This window comes from Diplotaxodon limnothrissa, linkage group LG12, assembly GCF_057381915.1.
Source record: "Diplotaxodon limnothrissa isolate DT_005_m linkage group LG12, D_limnothrissa_male_GT1.1, whole genome shotgun sequence".
In the NCBI taxonomy this organism is placed as follows: Eukaryota; Metazoa; Chordata; class Actinopteri; order Cichliformes; family Cichlidae; genus Diplotaxodon; species Diplotaxodon limnothrissa.
The window spans coordinates 35,654,714-35,676,565 of NC_140607.1; the positions used below are offsets into that span (position 1 = coordinate 35,654,714).

General features: G+C 43.9%; 3 protein-coding genes across 3 annotated transcripts; 2 read left to right on the plus strand and 1 right to left on the minus strand.

The window, feature by feature from the left end:
- The first annotated feature begins 2,020 nt into the window (after positions 1 to 2,020).
- On the plus strand, positions 2,021 to 3,535 carry LOC146621806 (C-X-C motif chemokine 10-like). The gene is made up of 4 exons (XM_085366893.1): positions 2,021 to 2,084; positions 2,571 to 2,688; positions 3,099 to 3,179; positions 3,487 to 3,535. The coding sequence occupies exons 1-4, from the start codon at positions 2,021 to 2,023 to the stop codon at positions 3,533 to 3,535; spliced, it is 312 nt and encodes a 103-aa protein (XP_085223019.1).
- A 5,189-nt stretch (positions 3,536 to 8,724) lies between these two features.
- LOC146621807 (uncharacterized) lies at positions 8,725 to 10,726 on the minus strand. The gene has a single exon (XM_085367551.1). The coding sequence runs from the start codon at positions 10,276 to 10,278 to the stop codon at positions 8,725 to 8,727; it is 1,554 nt and encodes a 517-aa protein (XP_085223677.1). The 5' UTR covers positions 10,279 to 10,726.
- A 4,673-nt stretch (positions 10,727 to 15,399) lies between these two features.
- Positions 15,400 to 17,006, plus strand: LOC146621808 (C-X-C motif chemokine 10-like). Its single transcript, XM_085366894.1, has 4 exons — positions 15,400 to 15,463; positions 15,988 to 16,105; positions 16,649 to 16,729; positions 16,952 to 17,006. Exons 1-4 carry the CDS (start codon positions 15,400 to 15,402, stop codon positions 17,004 to 17,006), a joined length of 318 nt encoding a protein of 105 aa, XP_085223020.1.
- The last annotated feature ends 4,846 nt before the right edge of the window (positions 17,007 to 21,852 follow it).

A 21,852-nucleotide genomic window follows, 5' to 3' on the forward strand; every position in this document is an offset into this window, starting at 1 on the left:
TCCCCGAAATGCAACACAAGTGTTGAATGTTGAATTTATTACAGTCATTGTAGGCAGGTGAATGTGGCATGCTGCGTAGACTTTAAAAGCGCAACTTTTTTAGTGTTCTCTTCTATCCAACCACAAGATTGATTGATCGGGGGGGTCCCCAACATTTACTGCACATAGATCATTTTTATTTGTTGCTGGAATGTACATCTCATTTTCATATACGAGAAGCACAGTCTAATTTTAGGGTCAGAGACAAGATCCCCCATTTAATAACTTGACAGAAGAGGAAGTGGTTAGCAGCCCCTCAGAGGCAAATACAGAAGTGCTGCTGTGCCAAGTCTAGTTGTTCTTAAGCACCAGTGTTGTATTTTCTGTTCCTGATTCCAGGCAGGTTAAACCCAGTGTGAAGTACCAATACTAAATCTGTTCTGGCCTGAATTTCCACGAATCTTGACCACAACAGTTGCAGTTTACAGAACTGTCCAGTCATCAGTTTTATATCCATGCCTTCCTAAAGAAAAGCCATGATGCACCACCTTAGTATATGTTTTTTGGCCTGCTGGCCCTCCACCCAGTGCATGTTTGGTTGTACCTGCTGTAACTGATTGGTCATTTTTACAGCTATGAAGCAAACATCTGATCGCTGAACCAATTAATATTTTGTGTTAATGCCGTGAAAGCCAAATGGGTCACAATTCCCTTGGTTGTGGGTTCAAAGTGCACTATGGTGAATATAAGAGAGCTGAGCCTGAACAGAGAAAATGCAGTTTGTCTGACACCATCCTTTTCCTTTTCCAGAATAACTTCAAAGGATATTTGCTAATATACACGAATTGCTTTGTTTGCACCTGTTCAATAACACAAACGTCTAATTATCCAGTCACATGAGAGAAACTTAAGTTCATTTGATGTTTTTAGTTTTTGACTCTCTAGTACAAGTTTTCAAGCCTTCCCATAGTGTAAACTTGCAATACGTAGGTGTGTGTTTAATCTTTGTATTAGTTGCTCCCTGTTTTTTTTTCGGTACTCCTTTGTGTCTTGTGCTTTGTGTGTACTTTTCCCTCCCCTGTGATTGTGTCCATTGTGTGCACCTATGTCTCATTTATTTGTATGTATAGAGTATAAATAGTGCCATCTTCCCCTTTTGTCTGAAACCCTTTCTTGTGAGTCTTCCTGCCTGGATTCTGTTTGTTGTTTCTTTTGGATTGCTGTGCACCTTCCCTGACTGGACCCTGACTGGAAAATGTTGCTTGAAAGCACAGATCCATCCTGCCTGTATCAATAGTCAAAGCTGGTAGTAATGGTTTAATGGTGTAGGGGATATTTATTTTTAGTTTAAATAACACGAGTGCTGTTTCTGACCATGTCCATGTCTTTATGACCACACTGTGCCCATCTTCTGATCGCTGCTTCTGTCTCACCATGTCACAAAGCTGAGATCATCTCAAACGGGTTTCTTGAACATCACAGTGAGTTCACTGTACTCAGCTGGCCTCCACAGTCACCTGATCTCAATCCAGTAGAGCACCTTTGGGATATGGAAGAATGGTAGATCTTGTGCAGCTGATAAGCCTGCAGCAACTGTGTGATGCTATTGTGTCAATGTGGACCAAAATCTCAGGGATGTCCAATCCAGCACTATTAGACTGATGAGGTGTCTGAGTTTTACCTCCAGCCTTAAATTTGGAGCCGACATCTAGTAATCAAAGAAATCCAATATTAATTGTACACTACATTTACATTTAGATATAACCCTAAATACAATAATAAAATGTTATTATATAACAATATGAAATTATATTTATAATTTTATTTTATGACTCAGTTTTTTATATTGTAAGTGGTGATGAAATGCGGTGTTTGCCATATTTAGCTCAGTCAGCAAAAACTACAAAAAAAAACGCCACAGAGTTTCCCTCCTTACTTCCTCTTTTTCAGCTTTATAAACCCACACTCGACTTCATTCACTCTCAGACTTTCACTCTTGCATCCTCACTGGTCCTCAAAGATCAAAACAACCATCACGAAGATGAACAAGCCACTGCTCCTGCTGGTCGCTCTGACTTTCTGCTGTTGCATCGCGTCTCTGCATGGTAAGAAAACATTATTGCTTTAATTAAAAATATTTGTACATTTTGGTATCTCACAGGAGGGCAGCCAAAATATGCCATTTGATTTTGAGGGCATTATTTTATTCATATTTATCGTCTTTAAATGTATTTTATCTTGTCTTGGTTCACATGATGTCATAGTTTATTTATTCTGTTTTTTTTTTAAATGCATTAAAGTACAGTACAATAAAAAAACAAGCTTTTTAAGTAGGTTGTAGGTATTACCCGTGACACTTGTTTTGAGTGTCAAGGGTAATACCTGACCTTAAAGACAGAGCAACAGATCCATTTACTGGCTTCTCTGGGGCTTTCAGCTGCATCTTAGTGCTTTGAAAAACTTTGAAATGGGACTGAAAGTTGCAAGATTTGTACAAACATATATAGATGCATAGTAATTTTGAGCCTTAACAAAGTCAGACTGGTTTAATCTACTAAAGACTAAAATAATAACTAAATCCTTTTTTACAGGTTTTACCATTAACACCTGCCGCTGTAGGCAGACGGTCGCGAATCCTATTCCTCCTAGAGCAGTCAAGAAGATAGAGGTGACTCCTGCCTCAGGACACTGCCCCCGAACTGAAATCACGTGAGTACTTGCACTGATCTGGAGCACTGGGTTGCACAGATTCTCAGTGGGCCGCAGGGTAAATTTAAAAAGAGCATCAATTTGAAATACTCTTTGGTATTAGCTACAAAGCCAGAGCGGGAAAGTTATGAGTACATTTTAGCTAATAATTCACATGTACTGTGCTAATCTAATGTTTTCCTGAAGCTTTAGGTGAAAGTTTATAATAGGAAGTTGAAACACTCAATAGAGCCCCTGGCAACTCTATTATAACTCTCACTGGTCTGATGTCTGGTGTCATTTTGGCACACAGATCTGTAAACTGAAAGCAAAAAGGAAAGTTGTGCTTCGATTTCTTACTTTTAAGTCTGTGTCAGGTTTAATCAAATGTGTGCAATGTGCTAATTTCTCCATTTTTAATTTCTTCACAGCATCACCGTGAGGAATGGTAACAGGATTTGTGTCGATCCAGAGGCCAAGTGGTTTCCAGGCCTTCTCAACACTCTGCAAAAGTAAGGAGCTTTATCACCTACAACACATATAATCACATTTAATAGACCCGACATAAATAACGTTTACCTAACTTGCTGAGAATATCTTTTTAACTGAGTTGCTGTTTTCAATGAATTTTGATGCTACATTTATCTATCTTAGCTACCTGGAAACAAACAGTATTTTTTTCACTCCTATGTATATTTATTGTGTCTAAAGGAAGGAAAACACATACTAGTTTACTGTATCTGTCACTGCTTTCTGATTTGTATGATTGTTATTGGTTATTCCAGCTATTCTGACTCCATCCTTTTGTTTTGATTACAGGAAAAAGGGCCTCCCAACTGCTGAGCCAACCACTGTTTCTAGCTTCTGATCACGTTTCGTGGCATATCGATGCCTTCAGTCATCAAGCTGTGAATTACCGGAGGAAGGCTGACCCACCTTCCATTGTTTATGTCACTGTCTTTTTGTTTTGTATTGAAACTTTTTGCAGTTTCATTTATTTTTAGTGTTTAAGGGAAAAAAAATTATAACATATACAAAATACCATGATCGAAATGTGACCTTTTATACCTGATAGTATTAATGCGCTGTCTTACCATTTTAAAGAATGTATTGAAGAAAATGAAATACTGCAGTATTGATGCACAGATTTGAACTTTTATATGTTTTGTATCTGTTAGTGTTACCATATCTTACTTAAGAAACATGTATTTGTACTGTTTGATTAAAAATGGATGATTTTAGCATGTTGGTTAGGATGGTTTTTGTCACTTTAGCACTAGGGTGCTATGACTTCAATTTATGTTGTAATTAGGATTTTTGTTTTTTTATATAAAAAAAGATAAGAATAAAGAACTGACAAAAAGACTTAAAAATGAAATTTTATTGCCTGCAGCGGGTGTGGGTGGTGGTGATGGTGGGTTCGGGACTGTGTGGGAGGTTTAAAATCCTGGTTTTGATTTGTTGTCATTAAAATTATAATTTCGGTAACAACGTTTTCTAAAGTTTTCTTTAAACATAAAAACACAAAGCACTATTCTTTGGGAAGTATTTACTTTTAAGGCAATAGTATTGTATTTTGTATATAAACAGTTTGACCCTCAGATAAATCTATTGACCTTGAAGGAGAGGTCAGAGGTCAAACATGACATGATGAGTTTCATCTTCATGTGGTCCTTTCTGTATGTTGAAAATCCACAATCATGGTAGAATTGTAGCTCCTAAGTTATATGGCTTTATATCAGTTTTACACCGATAAACAGTTGGGGACTTATGAAAAGTGTTTCTAAGGATAAGCTGCAATAACCCTGAAGATTTCGCTATTACTAATCAGGCTTTACATAAATGTAAATTAATTAACATTAACATTGCGAGAAAATGACATCCGCCTTTTGAGAACACTTTCACAGAATTGTATGTTTGTGTTAGAGGAATCGGTATTTAAACTTAGCCATATGGAAAAGAAATAGTAAAAACTTATATGATTTACTCATGAAAGTGGCCACTTCCTCATTACTTTCATATATTGTTTTAGTAAGTATCCAAAACATACAAGTTTCATTATATAATTTTTCAAGGGATCTTATATCTGTTTTCACTCTTATATGCTTTTCATACAAGTTTCACACAAGACAGATACAAACTTTATAAGATTTATATATATCTTTTCCATATGGGTAGCCTAAATGCCAAACATGAGGCTAAGTTTGGCTTTGGTAAGAGCTGTTCACCACAGCTGACAGTTTTCCAATCAGAGGACGCTGCCTGCGGTGGATGCTTGTTGGACTGGAAACGTTGGGTTACTTAACGTAATCCCTGGTTCTTTGATAACAGAGTGAGGTGTTTCACTATGGGAATCGCCTCGGCGTGACCAACTACGGAAGCTCCAATGACACCACGTCTGTCTATGACAGACCTGTCGAGCCGTGCTCAGGGCTCCGCCCCCTCGTACTAACACGGCCGACCAGCTCCTCCTAACTCATTCCAAGCAGATTTCTTTCCGTGCCTAAGCAAGGAGGGAAGTGTTGGTGAAACACCTCACTCTGTTATCAAAGAACCAGGGATTACGTTAAGTAACCCAACGTTCTTTTTCTAACTTCGCTCGGTGTTTCACTATGGGAGATATGGCCCACTCCCGGATTGCGCCAGCTCCCGAAGCTACTCTCCAGTGCTACTCCAGGATCTCAGGTCGAACCTGAGGCACCAGAATCCAGCACCGTCTGAGCCAGGGATGACTGTGCAACATCCAGCCGATAAAACCGGACAAACGTGTGCGGCGTAGCCCAGCTTGCTGCCGCACAAATATCCTGGACTGATACACCTCTGAACAACGCCCAGGATGTGGCCACACCCCTAGTGGAGTGTGCTCGGAGTCCCGGGGGGGCCTGCAAGCCCTTACAGCTATAAGCCAGAGCTAAGGCCTCTACAATCCAATGAGCTAGTCTCTGGCGTGATACGGGCCTGCCCTTGTGAGGGGAGGCCCAGGAAACAAACAGCTGATCCGACTTCCTGAATCCAGCTGTTCTGTCAACATAAGTCCCCAAGGCCCGGACAGGGCACAAAGTGTTCAGCCTCTGCTCCCTCTCGGAAGAGAATGGAGGGGGGTGAAAAGCTAGGAGCTCTACTGTAGGGCACCTGTATGATGTTTCCAACACTTTAGGGACAAAGGCTGGGTTAGGCCTCAGGAGTGCTTTAGTGAGTCCCGGGGCCAACTGTAGACAAGAGGGGTGAATAGACAGAGCCTGTAATTCACTAACTCGCTTGGCTGTGGTTAGAGCCAACAGCAGAGTGGTTTTAAGAGAGAGAAACTTCAACCCCACTGCCCCAATAGGCTCAAAGGGGTGGTGGGAGAGGGCGTCTAAAACGACTGACAGATCCCATAAAGGGACCAGTGGTCTAGAAACTGGGAGCGTTCGACGCGCTCCTCTCATGAAGCGACCTACAAGGGGGTGCTGCCCAGCAGGTTTATCACCAAACCCCACGTGGCAGGCTGAAATAGCTGCTAAATAGACCTTTATAGTGGAAAAAGCTTTCCTTTTGTCCAGCAAGTCTTGAAGAAAACACAACAGCTCCACCACTGAACACTGAAAAGGGATAATCTGCTTTTCATGGCACCACTCTTCAAAAACACGCCATTTACTGCTGTAAATGGAACGGGTGGAGGAGGCTCTGGCATTCTGAATGGTTTCAATAACCTTCGGAGGCATGCCTGCTGCCTTCAAATTCCACCTTTCACGGGCCAGGCCCAGAGAGCAACCTGGTCTGGATGGGGATGGTATATCTCCCCCCGCGCCTGAGACAGAAGGTCCCTGCGGATGGGGAGTGGCCATGGCTCGTCCACCAGAAGCTGGATGATTTCTGCTATCCAGTGTTTGGATGGCCACCGTGGAGCTATTAAAATCAGAGACAGCCCCTGATCCCTCACTCTGATCAGTGTTGGGGAGATCAGGCTGAGGGGAGGGAAAGCATACAGCAGAGTTTTTGGCCAAGGATGGGCCAGCGCATCCACGCCCAGTGGCGCGTGTGCGTCTGACAGGGAGAAAAACAGGGGGCACTGTGTGTTTTCTCGCGAGGCGAAGAGATCTACGGCAGCCCGGCCGTATCTCTGCCAAATCTGCTCCACCACCTGTGGGTGAAGCCTCCATTCTCCGAACAGTGGATTTCCTCTGGACAGGAGGTCCGCCCCCCTGTTCAGAATTCCTGGCACGTGAGTTGCCCGAAGGGAGAGGAGCCGAGTGCTGCTCCACATAATTATTTCCCTGGCTAACCTGTGTAGCTGCCGGGAACGGGTGCCGCCCTGGCGGTTGATATAAGCAACTACAGTGGAGTTGTCTGTTTTCACTAAAACATGTTGACCCCGGAGATACGGCAGAAAATGCCGTAAGGCTAGGAGCACCGCGCGGAGCTCCAGCACATTTATGTGATTCAGAGTGAGTCTCTGTGACCAAACGCCATTCACTGCTCTGCCCATCATAGTTGCACCCCAACCTGACAGGGATGCATCTGTGGTCAGCGTCACCCTGGATGATACTGCCCCGAGCGGTACCCCCGCCGCGAGAGCTGTCGGGCTCCTCCAGGGCCGGAGAGCCGCAATACACGGCTGCGTTATTTTTACACCACGACTGAGATGTCGGCGAGGGCACAGCTGCAGAGAAGCGACCCACCGCTGAAAATCTCTCATCATAAGCAGCCCCAAGTGTACCACCGATATCACCGAGGCCATGAGGCCGAGGAGGCGGAGACAGAGTCGGAACCGCACGACTTTCCCCAGCTGAAAACGGGAAAGACAGTGAGTGAAGGATGCGATCCTCCGCTCTGAAAGTGCGATACGATAAGAGATGGAGTCTATTCTGAGCCCCAGATACTCTGTAAACTGTGCGGGTTCCAAGTGGCTCTTTTCCAGGTTGATAGTGAACCCAAGCTCCGTGAGGTGATTCACCACCACCTCGGAGTCTTTGATCGCCTGCTCGCGCGATCGTGAGCATATTAGATAATCGTCTATGTAAGAAAATATTCTGATGCCGCTGTTCCTTAACGGAGACAGCGCTGCCTCCACACATTTGCTGAACACCCTCGGAGCTAAGGATAGCCCGAATGGGATAGTTTGAAACTCGTACGCTACGCTCTGATAAGCGAACCTGAGATATTTCCTGTGTGGAGGATAAATGGCGATGTGAAAATATGCGTCTGATAGGTCGATTGTAACAAACCAATCGCCTGTGTGAATTGAGCGACAAAGCGTCTTGTGTGTGAGCATTCTGAACGTGTACTTTCTCAAATGCTTGTTTAACACACGCAGATCCAGAATAGGACGGAGCGACGTTCCGTCCTTTTTCGGGATGAGGAAATAGCGGGAGTAAAAGCCCTGCTGAGCTTCTTCGCTCGGAACCGCTCCGATCGCCTGTTTGTGTAACAGGGAGGATATTTCCTCCTCCAGCACATTCGCTGAATCGCGACTGGCCACAGAAGCTAACACTCCGCCGAATCTCGGTGGTTTTGCCGCAAACTGTAGTCTGTAACCATGGGAAATGGTTGACAAGACCCAGGGATGAACTGCGCATGCGCGCCACCGCTCCAGCCGCTCTGCGAGCGGGCCTCTGAAGAAGCGGTAGCGTGACGTCACCCCTGTCTCCCGGAAGGAGTTGGGGCTCTCCCCCTCGGGAAGAGCGTGAGCTCCCCCCGCTGGGAACAAAGACAAATTGCAGTGATTTTCTTTTGTTTTTATTTTGAAACTGGGGGGACATTCTGCCCTTGGCAAACTGCCTGGCTGCAGAAATGCACGTTTTATTTCTTTTGTTACCCCCAAACCACAGTGAAGTGTCTGGTGACTCTGGGCAGTGCTTGGTGACACAGACAGAGTGTTTAGAAGTGTTTGGTGACACTGCGCCATTTGTCCACAAGTCTGTCCTCCCTGAACTGGAGGAGGAGACTGAGAGGGTGCTCCTGGTGAACTGGAAACTTCCGGAGACCCTGAACTTTGGAGTGATTTGGTTACCCCTTCTAACACCTTCCTTCTCTTTGGGGAAGAAAAGAGGGGTGACACAGAATGCTGCAGGTGTGCTAGGCTGACCGCTTCTTTTTTCCCTCTCCGGGGTGTGACGGCTTGTTCTTTGCAGCAACTGCTGCAAAGGAATGCTTGCCCCAAGGTCTTCGGTTCTCTACCTTGGCCTGGTGGGCACCCTGCTGGCCTCCTGCTCCTCTCTGCATTCTGACCCCACTCTGTCTCCCTCTCGCAGCTGCTGCTGTTGCTGCAAAGCCAGCTCTTGGCACCTGCTGGGGCTGAGAGTTAGGTTTTCTGGGTAAGCAGAGATTGAATGCTTCACCCTCCTGCTTTCTGCGGGTGCTTGTTTCTCTCATTCTCTCCAGGGCTGGGCCAAAGAGACCCTTGGTTGGGTCATAGGCTGCATCCATGACCTCAGCCTTCTGAGCATCACCCAGGCCTGACAGGTTTAGCCACAAGGCTCTCTCACCCGAGACTGCAAGGCCCATAACGCGACCACACCCTTGGACTGCTCCCCTGGAGGAGCGAAGAATGAGATCATTAACCACGCAGATTTCATCCCAGAGGGCTGGGTTCGGGGAACCCGAGTCAAGCTGACGGCCCATGTCTTCCAGAATTTCTGCCTGATATGCTGATAGCAGTGTGACTGCATTAAGCGAGCACACTGACTGTGCAGCATATTTGTATGTCCTTTGATAAATAGATGCCGTGAGGCGATCTATCTTGTTGGGCAAAGAAATGCTAGAAGAAGCTGAGATTGCCCTGCGGTTAGGGTGAAGGTGATACGCCACTGAAGGCTCCACTGCTGGGGGTTCAGTCAGCCCCAGTTCACCCATCCCCTGGATCTCAAGCTTAGAGCAGCCCTTGGTCGGAAGCTTGCTTTTAAAAGGGCTTGACCAATAGCGACTCATTTCTTTCATGCAGGCTGGGACTGCTGGCAGAAGCTGCTTTGATGGCGGCAAGGCTGGTGGGAGCCTCTTGCCGTCATACAAGTCACGTTCTGCCCCTTCGGCATCCTGGGCGGCTGGCCATGGGATGCCTAGCTTGGCAGCAGCCCGTTTACAGACCTCGTACAAATTGCTGTCCACCAGGGGTGCAACTTCAGCCCCACTCGGTGGCCTGGACTGCTGGGGAGGAAAGGTAGAGTCATCCTCCTGTTCCTCATCCATGTCCTCCAGGTCGAGGAGGTCGGAGTCGGCATCGCCCTCCGCGTCCTCGCCACCCGGCTCGCCCACGTTTTGATCGAGGAGGTCCTCGAACGATGGGGGCATGAGCGGGGACTCTTCTTCCATCATGTCCGCCCAGCTTGTGGAGGCTCGCGGATGACGGATATCGCTCGTAGCAGTAGCAGCCGACAGGCAGGGGTCCTGACTGTTCGTTACTGCTACTCTCAGCCTCCTTTCCAGGACTTTCTCTGGCATCAAAGCACAGTGTGGGCATCCCTGAGGGTCCGCCAGTGAAGCCTGAGCATGCTTGGCACCCATACAGACGATGCACATTGGATGAGGGTCCCTGCCCGAGATGGTGGCACCGCATGATGCGGGGCACGGGCGGGATGCAGCCTCTTTAGCCTTCGGCTCCGACCTTTTGGCGGGAGTAGGAGCCGTAGACATGGTTAGCGGAAAGGGGTGAGACTAGGCTACACCAGGCTCGTCTCGACACGTTAGCCCGTAAGTAGCTAGGACTAGCAGCGGGTGTTAAATCCGATCTAGTCGCGGCGGGAGTCAGCTCGTCGTGACACGTTGGCTGCACTCCGCTAGCCAATATCGTTAGCAACTTAATGCTAACCGAACCCTACGTCGACCAACAAGCTAATGCTAGTGAGACGCTAATGTGGTTCGTGGCCTGCTAACAAGTTAATGCTAGCCGGACACTGAACGAACAGCTCGCCGTAACGCGTTAGCCCGAGTCACACAACGTCGGCTACCTCGCTAACTAAAACCAGGAACCGCTGGGACAGCTCGCCTGACGCGGTTGCTGTTCCACAGTGCAACTCTAAGTACACTTCTTTCGAAGGACTTACTCAGCACGATCCAAACTGGAACCGGAAAAACTGCGTTCGGCGACGTACTCCTACACGGGACGCCTGAGAACTGTTAAGCAGCTAATCAAGTTAGCCTGGATGCGCTGAGGGAGCTCAAAGTAGTTTCTCACGGGAAGAAAGCAAGAATGAGTTAGGAGGAGCTGGTCGGCCGTGTTAGTACGAGGGGGCGGAGCCCTGAGCACGGCTCGACAGGTCTGTCATAGACAGACGTGGTGTCATTGGAGCTTCCGTAGTTGGTCACGCCGAGGCGATTCCCATAGTGAAACACCGAGCGAAGTTAGAAAAAGAACCAGTGTGGTAAAGAACTGCATGCCACCTTCATTGATAACAGTTTTAAATGTGGTTCTTTAAAAACTCTCCTGAGAGCTAGAGTAGCACCAGCTGGTGGCCTGAAGACACATGCCCAGTTTTTGTCCTCTTACCTCACTCTACTAAAACAACACTGTAGGGATTTTTTAAAATTCAGATTTAGAAAATAAAAGTTGGTCATCTGCTCTGAAAGTGTGTGGAACTCCTGACTTGCTTAACATGTAATTTTTAACAATAATTTTTTAACAGTGCATTAAATGAGACCTTTTCTGCTGCGGTCGTGGCTCAAGAGTTGGGAGTTCGCCTTGTAATCGGAAGGTTGCCGGTTCGAGCCCCGGCTCGGACAGTCTTGGTCGTTATGTCCTTGGGCAAGACACTTCACCTACTGCCTACTAGTGTCGGCCAGAAGGGCTGATGGCGCAGTATGGCAGCCTCGCTTCTGTCAGTCTGCCCCAGGGCAGCTGTGGCTATAACTCTAGCTTGCCTCCACCAGTGTGTGAATGTGAGAGTGAATGGGTGGATGGCTAAAGTGCTTTGGGGTCCCTAGGGGGACTAGTGAAAGCGCTATACAAATACAGGCCATTTACCATTTTACACATAACCAAAGCTTCTAATACTGAAGAGTTCTCATTCCTAGCATTTGTTTCCATGTCTCACTATAGGATGTGCCTCCCTGTGTATTCCTCAGAAACACCTATCCCAGTCATGATTGGCTGGTGTTCGCGACGACCATGTGAGGCAGAGCCACCCACTCTTAAATAGCTTGCGCTATTACACAGTCGTTATTCAAAAAACGCTTGTGTAAATTAGACACGCTGATCCCCAGCACAGAGACAGAAGCCACTTTCAAAGCTCCTCAAGAGAGGCAGATATTATCCAGGCAGCTCATATAGTGGTGAAAGTAAAGTTTCAGTCATGACTGATGTCGCCCTTCAGCATTAATAATAATAATAATAATACATTTTATTTGAAAGCGCCTTTCAGAACACTCAAGGACACTGTAAACAGCAGAATAATAAAAGCAACATAAAAGCAAGCAGTTTACACAATCATAAAAGCATAAGACATAAAATTTACCCTTTTTAATTTTTCATATTTATTTCCTATCTTATTCATAGCCTTTTCCTTTTTTGTTTTCTTTAGGTCACGAGCAGTTGTCCAAGCATTTCACTACATATCGTACTGTGTATGACTGTGTACGTGACAAATAAAATTTGAATTTGAATTTGAAAATTTTAAAACAAAGTTAAAATAGCAGAGTGGAGAGGTTATGTGGTATAAGCTACTTTGAACAAGTGAGTTTTGAGTTGGGGCTTAAAGAGAGAGAAGGAAGAGATATTTCTTAAATGGAGGGAATTCGAGGAGCAGAGCAGCTGAAAGCCCTGCTCCCCACGGTGTCAAGACGGGGGGAGGGGACAGAGAGAGAGAAAGGGAAGAAGAAGATCTAAGATGAGGTGGTGATCTGAACCAGATCAGAGAGATATGGAGGAGAGAGATGATGAATAGCCTTAAATGTGTACAAGAGTATTTTGAAATTGATACGATATTTGACCGGGAGCCAATGAAGCTGCTGCAGGACAGGAGTGATGTGGAGCCACAGCTGTAAAAGCTGCTGGTCATGATATTGGTTTGGATATGTGGTGAGAGGGAAACATGAAGATGAAACCAGGAGATGTCCTTACTGAATCATCAGAGCTGAACAGGTGATGGAGAAACAGGTTTACCTTTTAGGTGACATGAATGAGTTGAAGGGAAGTTATGAACTGTTTCTGAGAGACAAATAACCCCAGGATCCTTTTCTAAGTAGCTGACAGCTGGTAACTGTGCAGGGGCGGCTCTAGCAAAGTTTTGCCAGGGGGCCAGGTAGGGCATTAACAAGGAAAGGGGGGGGGGGGGGGAACAAAGAAATACTTTTCTTTCTTATTCTCATTTAAAATGTCTGGCTGTTATTAAATAATTATCTGAAGCTTACAACCAAAGTTTTTATCTGATGTACAACGTATAGAAATCATACATATACCAACAAGACAGTACATCACCGTCACAACAGCGTTTGTTTTCATTCAAAGGCTTTATGGCTTTTCCTGTAATACCTGGTGGGCCGGTCTCTAGTCAAAATGCCCAGGCTGATTTTTTGTCCCAGTCCAGCCCTGAGTCCAGCTGTTGTACATCGAGCTGCATTTACAACCTTAGTTAATTCAGACAGGGAAATAACCTTGAAGTCAGACAACACCAACAGGCAGAGCAGCTGAGTGATGAAAGTATGTGCAGAGGCCAAAACCACAGCCCAAAAATCAAACTCTGGCTTTGGGTCACTTTAATTCCCTTTTTTCTTGATATTTTCATTTGATAATCATATTTAGTCAGTGCGCCCCAGGGCGGCTGTGGCTACAATGTAGCTTGCCATCACCCGTGTGTGAATGTGTGTGTGAATGGGTGGATGACTGGATGTGTAAAGCGCTTTGGGGTCCTTAGGGACTAGTAAAGCGCTATACAAATACAGGCCATTTACCATTTAAATTTAATTGTAAGTGTAAAAAAGCAGTAACCGTAAAACAAAAAAATTATGTAGGATTAATTACAGCAGATCTAAATTAAACCACAGCATAAACACTGGCTTTATCATAGTGATTGAGTGGTGTTGATGTTATTCAATCTCATTTAGTAATTTACCTGCACCTCCACCTAATGCAACAGAAGTCTTAAATGTTGAATTCATCGTCATTTGAGACAAGAGCTTATTTTCAGTGAATGCGGCATGCTGGGCAGAGTTAAAAAAAAAACCCACATTTTTAGGGTCCTCTTACCCACATAGCAAAATTGGTACGAGCCGGATCTTGCCCACACAGTGTGCTTACACATGGCCCACATACCACAAATAATGGTGGCCCAAAGCTGGTTTGCCAGAGGTGGCCCACACATGGGACAGCACAAGACCAGTTGCAACCACACTGCTGGCCCAGAACAGTTTCAGCTCTAGCCCCAGATGTCAGCCTAATGTGTACCTTAATCAAGCCATGTAATAACAACATGTGCTAGAACATAATAGTGCAAAAGTAACATGACGTAACTCTGTTCAGACAGCGAATGGACTAATTTTCACATTGCGCTTTCCTACTCTCCCAGATTACTCGCCTCTGTCAGTGCGCGCCAGGGCGGCTGTGGCTACAATGTAGCAGCCATCACCAGTGTGTGAATGTGTGTGTGAATGGGTGGGTGACTGGATGTGTAAAGCGCTTTGGGTCCTTAGGGACTAGTAAAGCGCTATACAAATACAGGCCATTTACCATTTTTACCATTTTATATACAACATGCCACATTCACCCAAACACACACTTTCTCACTACATTCATACACACTCACAACATACAGTCTGGAGGAGCCAAGGACTGAACCACTAACCTTCTGATCAGTAGGTGACCTGCTCCACCTCCTGAGCTAAAGACACCCAGTGGTAAATATGAGTAAACCCTCACTAGGTTTTGGATAAAGTGTACACTCACAAACCTGACAAACCTGCATTTGAAACGTTGCCTACCATAGTATAGTATTGTATACTATAGTATTGTATAGTATTGCAACATGGCATTTGTTTCTTCTAACTAAAATAGGAGAACATAAATAGTGTCATCATTGCCAGACCTGGCCCACATCTGGTTGACATACACCCTGCCATGACACCGTTCAGTCAGAAGTGCCAGCTTGATGCCAGATCTGGGCCAGACCTGTCTGCTATGTGGGTATGACCCACAAAAGCATTTTGTGATTGATCAGGAGTTCCCAGTCTGATTCCAGCAGATGCAAATGTTTACTGCGTGTAAATAATTTTTATCGGTGTAATTCTGGGTTTTCCATTTCATTTTCAGGTATGAGAAGCAGTTTAATTTAAGGGGCTGAGACAAAATTCCCCCAGTCAAAGCAGAAATGGAAAAGGTTAACAGCCCTCAATTACGGAAGTGCTGCTCTGCCAAATGAAATATTTTACTTTATGTATTTATACTAGCAAGGTGCAACTGTTGAAGTGTCTGAGTGTATCTGAGCATCTTTACAGCCTTAGATTTGGAGCTAGCATCCAGTAATCAAAGAAATCCCCTATTAAATGTACTCAGTATTTACATGATTGGTAATCATATGTTACATTTATAATGATTTAATATATAATTCTACATTTTTATTATATAATAATATGCAGTTATATTTATTATTTTACTTAATAATTCTGCTTTTATGACATATTGACAATATGTGAGTGATGACGAAGTAAGTTTCCAAACTTACTTCCTCTTTCTCAGCTTTATAAACCCACACTCGACTTCGTTCACTCAGACTTTCTTTCTTGCATCCTCACTGGTCCTCAAAGGTCAAAACAACCATCACGAAGATGAACAAGCCACTGCTCCTGCTGGTCGCTCTGACTTTCTGCTGTTGCATCGTGTCTCTGCATGGTAAGAAAACATTACTGCTTTAATGCAGTAATATACCATTTGATTTTGAGGTCATTATTTTATTCATATTTATCGTCTTACTTTAGTTATTCTGTTTAAAAATACATTAGACAGACAGATCGATAAATTATTGATCCCACAAGGGAAATTTTTATGTTACAGCAGCATGATAAAGAGTAAATATATACTACAGTTATATAGTAGATATATATAATATATATATATATAATGACACAGTTAAATAAAAGTGCCACAGGCGCCTGGTGAGCGGCTTATATTGAGATACTGCAGGCATTTATATTTTTACATCAGTGATAAAAAACAAAGAATAGTAGAAATGTAGAAATATTAAAATATTAGTAGAACTATTAAAACTTTTTCCTGTAATTGAAAGTAAATATTGTTTTGAGTGTTTGAAGGTTATTACCCGAAGTCCATCTACTGGCTTCTTTGGGGCTTCTTACTGTTTCTTACTGTTTTCACAAACTCTTTCCTCCTAAAATAATAGAAATGCTTCTTTTCAGGTTTTACCATAAATACCTGCCGCTGTAGAAAGACGACCATGAGACCTGTTTCTGCTAAGATGGTCAAGAAGATTGAGGTGACTCCTGTTTCAGGACACTGCCCCCGAACTGAAATCATGTGAGTATTTGCAAAGGTCACGTTTCTTAACGGTGCTTTTTACTCTCTACTGTAATGCATCACAGTTTATATTGAAAGTGTCTTTAAAGATTGCAGAGCACAATAAAATAAAGCTTTCTATAGAAATGTTGTGGAAACTTACAAAAATGCACACATTTGAAATACTCAAGTGTACTATATGTACTTTATTGTTGAGAAATATACTTTATTACTTGAGTATTTTATCTTCATATCTTTAAGAGTTTTTCATTTTAAGCTTTTATACTGTAATTTTAAACTTTTTCACTGTTCTGTGAACCATGTAAATGTCAATAAAGCCCTTTTACACTTTGACATTATTGTATTATAACTGGCACTGATGATGATGATGATGATGCAAGTTTGAAGTTACCTGCTGACACACAGAACTGTAAACTAAGAGCAAAAATGAAACTTTTACTTCATGTCTTAGTTTTGTTTCTGCTTCAGTTTCAATCAAGTTTGTGCGGCGTGATAATTTCTCCATTTTTAAGTAATGTTTTGAATCTTCTGCTTTCTCAACAGGATCACTGTGAGGTCTGGTGCTAAGATCTGTGTCAATCCAGAGGCCAAGTGGTTTCCAGGCCTTCTCAAAACTCTGCAAAAGTGAGAATTTCTTATCAGTCATACACTTATCACTTTTAGAATACATATGAACATTTCATAGAACCGGCATTTTTAATGTTTAGCTAACTTTCTATACAAAATCCTATTAACTTAGTTTCTGTATTTACCGGTCAAAAGGGGGGCATTTTTAGAGCCAAAACTAATTTGCTTATTTTGCGTTATTCTGATTATTAACTCCATCGTTTTTATTTTGAATTACAGGAAGAACACCGTCTCAACCACTGGGCCACGCACTGCTTCAACACCTAGCTTCTGATCACACGGCAGATCGATTCCTCCCTTCATCAATCTGAATTACCTGTAGCAAGCCTGTTGTATTCAGCCCGAATACAGTTTCATTTTCTCGAGTGTTATCCTTTGATGACAAAGGTATAATTCTTAGAAAATCACATAATCTATATGTGATTTATTTTTATGCTTGAAATTCTGATAGAATACTATTAAACTGCGCCACCTTACCATTGTAAGAATGTACTGAAGAAGAAAAAAGGACTGCAGTATTGTTGCACACTTTTCTCTTTTTTAATAGTTTGTATCTGTTAGTGTTGCATTACACATGTGTATAAGTACTGTTTAATTAAAAAACTGGTTTCTCTAATACTATGATTTCAATGTGTGTTGTATCCCTGAATTTTGACTTTTGACTTTAACAAACGCCACTTAATTTATGTAGACTTTTCAAACAGACATCAAACACATTACATCATTATATTGTCACCACTACAGAAAATAAACTCAAATATGAATATAAAGACTTACACGACTTTTGTTTAAATAGAAAAATGGCACTCTCTTATTAAATACTAATTTCAGCAAACTTGATGTGTATTTTGGACTCTTTTTCACCACTTGTCTGAAAGACAACATGGTTTTGTCGCCTTAATTATCTCCAATAAATATTTATGTAGTTTTTACTGTACTATAATGATGAATTATCTCACTTTTTTAACAGTTGGGGACCCATGACAAATGTGATAAACTGTGATAAACCCTAAAGATTTCGCTCTAACGTAAACAGGATTTACATAAATCTATATAAATTAACATTGTGAGAAAATGACTTCCCTTTTGAGAGCACTTTCACAGGATATTTGAGTTTATGTTAGAGGACTGTGTATGAACATACAGGGAGTGCAGAATTATTAGGCAAGTTGTATTTTTGAGGAATAATTTTATTATTGAACAACAACCATGTTCTCAATGAACCCAAAAAACTCATTAATATCAAAGCTGAATGTTTGTGGAAGTAGTTTTTAGTTTGTTTTTAGTTTTAGCTATTTTAGGGGGATATCTGTGTGTGCAGGTGACTATTACTGTGCATAATTATTAGGCAACTTAACAAAAAACAAATATATACCCATTTCAATTATTTATTTTACCAGTGAAACCAATATAACATCTCCACATTCACAAATATACATTTCTGACATTCAAAACAAAACAAAAACAAATCAGCGACCAATATAGCCACCTTTCTTTGCAAGGGCACTCAAAAGCCTGCCATCCATGGATTCTGTCAGTGTTTTGATCTGTTCACCATCAACATTGCGCGCAGCAGCAACCACAGCCTCCCAGACACTGTTCAGAGAGGTGTACTGTTTTCCCTCCTTGTAAATCTCACATTTGATGATGGACCACAGGTTCTCAATGGGGTTCAGATCAGGTGAACAAGGTGGCCATGTCATTAGTTTTTCTTCTTTTATACCCTTTCTTGCCAGCCACGCTGTGGAGTACTTGGACGCGTGTGATGGAGCATTGTCCTGCATGAAAATCATGTTTTTCTTGAAGGATGCAGACTTCTTCCTGTACCACTGCTTGAAGAAGGTGTCTTCCAGAAACTGGGCAGTAGGACTGGGAGTTGAGCTTGACTCCATCCTCAACCCGAAAAGGCCCCACAAGCTCATCTTTGATGATACCAGCCCAAACCAGTACTCCACCTCCACCTTGCTGGCGTCTGAGTCAGACTGGAGCTCTCTGCCCTTTACCAATCCAGCCACGGGCCCATCCATCTGGCCCATCAAGACTCACTCTCATTTCATCAGTCCATAAAACCTTAGAAAAATCAGTCTTGAGATATTTCTTGGCCCAGTCTTGACGTTTCAGCTTGTGTGTCTTGTTCAGTGGTGGTCGTCTTTCAGCCTTTCTTACCTTGGCCATGTCTCTGAGTATTGCACACCTTGTGCTTTTGGGCACTCCAGTGATGTTGCAGCTCTGAAATATGGCCAAACTGGTGGCAAGTGGCATCTTGGCAGCTGCACGCTTGACTTTTCTCAGTTCATGGGCAGTTATTTTGCGCCTTGGTTTTTCCACACGCTTCTTGCGACCCTGTTGACTATTTTGAATGAAACGCTTGATTGTTCGATGATCACGCTTCAGAAGCTTTGCAATTTTGAGACTGCTGCATCCCTCTGCAAGATATCTTACTATTTTTGACTTTTCTGAGCCTGTCAAGTCCTTCTTTTGACCCATTTTGCCAAAGGAAAGGAAGTTGCCTAATAATTATGCACACCTGATATAGGGTGTTGATGTCATTAGACCACACCCCTTCTCATTACAGAGATGCACATCACCTAATATGCTTAATTGGTAGTAGGCTTTCGAGCCTATACAGCTTGGAGTAAGACAACATGCATGAAGAGGATGATGTGGACAAAATACTCATTTGCCTAATAATTCTGCACTCCCTGTACACTGAAGAATTTTAAAGAGCCAGATAGTCCTTTTGTTAGAGGGACTAAACAAAGACAGCAGCATAACCCACATTATTTAAACTTATTTTTTTCTCTCTTTTTAAACATTTAAATGGCAAACATGAGGCTAAGTTTGGCTTTGGTAAGAGCTGTTCACCACAGCTGAAAGTTTCCAGTCAGAGGAAGCTGACCGAGTGCTTCCTCCTGCCTGCGGTGGGCGCTTGTTGGACTGGAGACCAGTGTGGTGAAGAACTGCATACCACCTTCATTGATAACAGTTTTATTATTAGTCCTTTATTTATCCAGGTAAAATCTCATTGAGATTATTTGACAAATTCTGATCTATCTATATAGTTTCTGTCTTCATCTACAGTGGAAGTGAATTTAATTTAATGTTTAGGTAACTGGCAAAACTAGCGCGCTAATTTCTGCTAACTTCTAACTCAATTATTATTAATAATTTAATAAATTCTGTTTTCACGGATACCGGGGTGTTAAGATAAGATAAGATAAGATAAGATAAGATAAGATAAGATAAGATAAGATAAGATAAGATAACCTTTATTAGTCCCACACGTGGGAAATTTGTTTTGTCACAGCAGGAAGTGGACAGTGCAAAAGTTATGACGCAAAAATTAGAATACAATAAGAATAAATACAGTACACAGCTGTACAGAATAGAATAAAATAATATACTATATACAGTAGAATAAAATAGAATAAAAATATACAATAAGATAAAAATATATTTTGCACATGTGTGGATGTGTGTGTTTGTTCAGTTAAAGTCTTTGTTGTGGAGTCTGACAGCAGTGGGGAGGAAAGACCTGCGAAATCTCTCCGTCCCACACCGTGGGTGCCGCAGTCTCCCACTGAAGGAGCTGCTCAGTGCTGTCACAGTCTGCTGCATGGGGTGGGAGACGTTGTCCAACAGGGATGACAGCTTAGCCGCCATTCTCCTGTCACTCACCACCTCCACTGGGTCCAGAGGGCATCCTAGAACAGAGCTGGCCCTTCGGATCACCCTGTTCAGTCTCTTCCTGTCCCCAGCAGAGATGCTGCCGCCCCAGCAGACCACACCATAAAAGATAGCAGAAGCCACAACAGAGTCATAGAAGGTCTTCAGGAGTGGGCCCTCCACCCCAAACGACCTGAGTCTCCGCAGCAGGTACAACCTGCTCTGCCCTTTCCTGTAGAGGGCGTCTGAGTTATGAGTCCAGTCCAGTCTGTTGTTCAGATGAACACCAAGGTACCTGTAGCTGTCCACAGCCTCAATGTCCATACCTTGGATGTTCAGTGGTTGCAGTGGAGAATGCTTGTGCCTGCGGAAGTCTACCACCAGCTCCTTGGTTTTACTGGCGTTGATCTGGAGGTAGTTCAGCTGGCACCAGTCCACAAAGTCTTGAGTCAGTCCTCTGTACTCCTTGTCGTCCCCATCAGTGATGAGGCCGACTATTGCAGAGTCATCAGAGAACTTCTGCAGGAAGCACTGGGTGGAGTTGTGGGAGAAGTCTGCAGTGTAGATGGTGAAGAGGAACGGAGCCAGAACCGTTCCCTGTGGGGCCCCCGTACTGCAGACGACCCTGTCCGACACACAGCCCTGAGTCCTCACATACTGTGGTCGGTCGGTGAGGTAGTCCAGGATCCAGGTAGTGAGGTGATGGTCCACTCCAGAGTTCACCAGCTTGTCCTTTAGAACCGAGGGAAGAATGGTGTTGAAGGCACTGGAGAAATCAAAGAACATGATTCTCACAGTGCTTCCAGCGGTCTCCAGGTGAGCGAGGGAACGATGTAGGAGGTGAATGACGGCATCATCTGCTCCAATGCCAGGCTGGTAGGCAAACTGAAGTGGGTCCAGTGATGAGCTTGTTAGGCGCCGAAGCTGAGCCAGGACCAACCGCTCCAGGGTCTTCATCAGGTGGGATGTCAGAGCCACCGGCCTGTAGCTGTTGAGGTCCTTGGGGCGTGAAGTCTTTGGCACTGGTACAACACAGGAGGTTTTCCAGAGCTGTGGGACTCTTCCCAACCTCAGGCTCAGGTTGAAGAGGTGCTCCATCACCCCACACAGTTGGTCCGCGCAGGACCTGACGACCCTCGAGCTGATGCCATCTGGGCCCGCTGCCTTCTTGCCATTAATCCTCCTCAGTTCCCTCCTAACCTGGGTGGTTGAGAGAGACAGGCTGGAGCCTTGTGTTGAGTGTGTATTGGATGCTGTTGTTGGGGGTGGGGAGGAGTGAGCAGGGTGAATAGAGGAGGTGTGAAGTGTCTGAGGTGTCAGAGGTGGAACAGCAGCAGTGGGGGTGGGTGAGTCTGCAGCCGATGTTGTAGACTGTCTCATGGTTGAATCAAATCTGTTGAAGAAATGATTGAGTTCATTTGCCCACCTCACATCCCTCCCAGGCAGAGAGTTCT

Bases quoted from the DNA above. Each gene is read 5' to 3' on its own strand.
- LOC146621806 (XM_085366893.1), top strand. From the start codon at position 2,021: ATGAACAAGCCACTGCTCCTGCTGGTCGCTCTGACTTTCTGCTGTTGC. The intron at 2,689-3,098 runs GTGAGTACTTGC...ATTTCTTCACAG, and splicing joins TGCCCCCGAACTGAAATCAC to CATCACCGTGAGGAATGGTA. The intron at 3,180-3,486 runs GTAAGGAGCTTT...TTTTGATTACAG, and splicing joins CTTCTCAACACTCTGCAAAA to GAAAAAGGGCCTCCCAACTG.
- LOC146621807 (XM_085367551.1), bottom strand. From the start codon at position 10,278: ATGTCTACGGCTCCTACTCCCGCCAAAAGGTCGGAGCCGAAGGCTAAA.
- LOC146621808 (XM_085366894.1), top strand. From the start codon at position 15,400: ATGAACAAGCCACTGCTCCTGCTGGTCGCTCTGACTTTCTGCTGTTGC. The intron at 15,464-15,987 runs GTAAGAAAACAT...GCTTCTTTTCAG, and splicing joins TTGCATCGTGTCTCTGCATG to GTTTTACCATAAATACCTGC. The intron at 16,730-16,951 runs GTGAGAATTTCT...TTTGAATTACAG, and splicing joins CTTCTCAAAACTCTGCAAAA to GAAGAACACCGTCTCAACCA.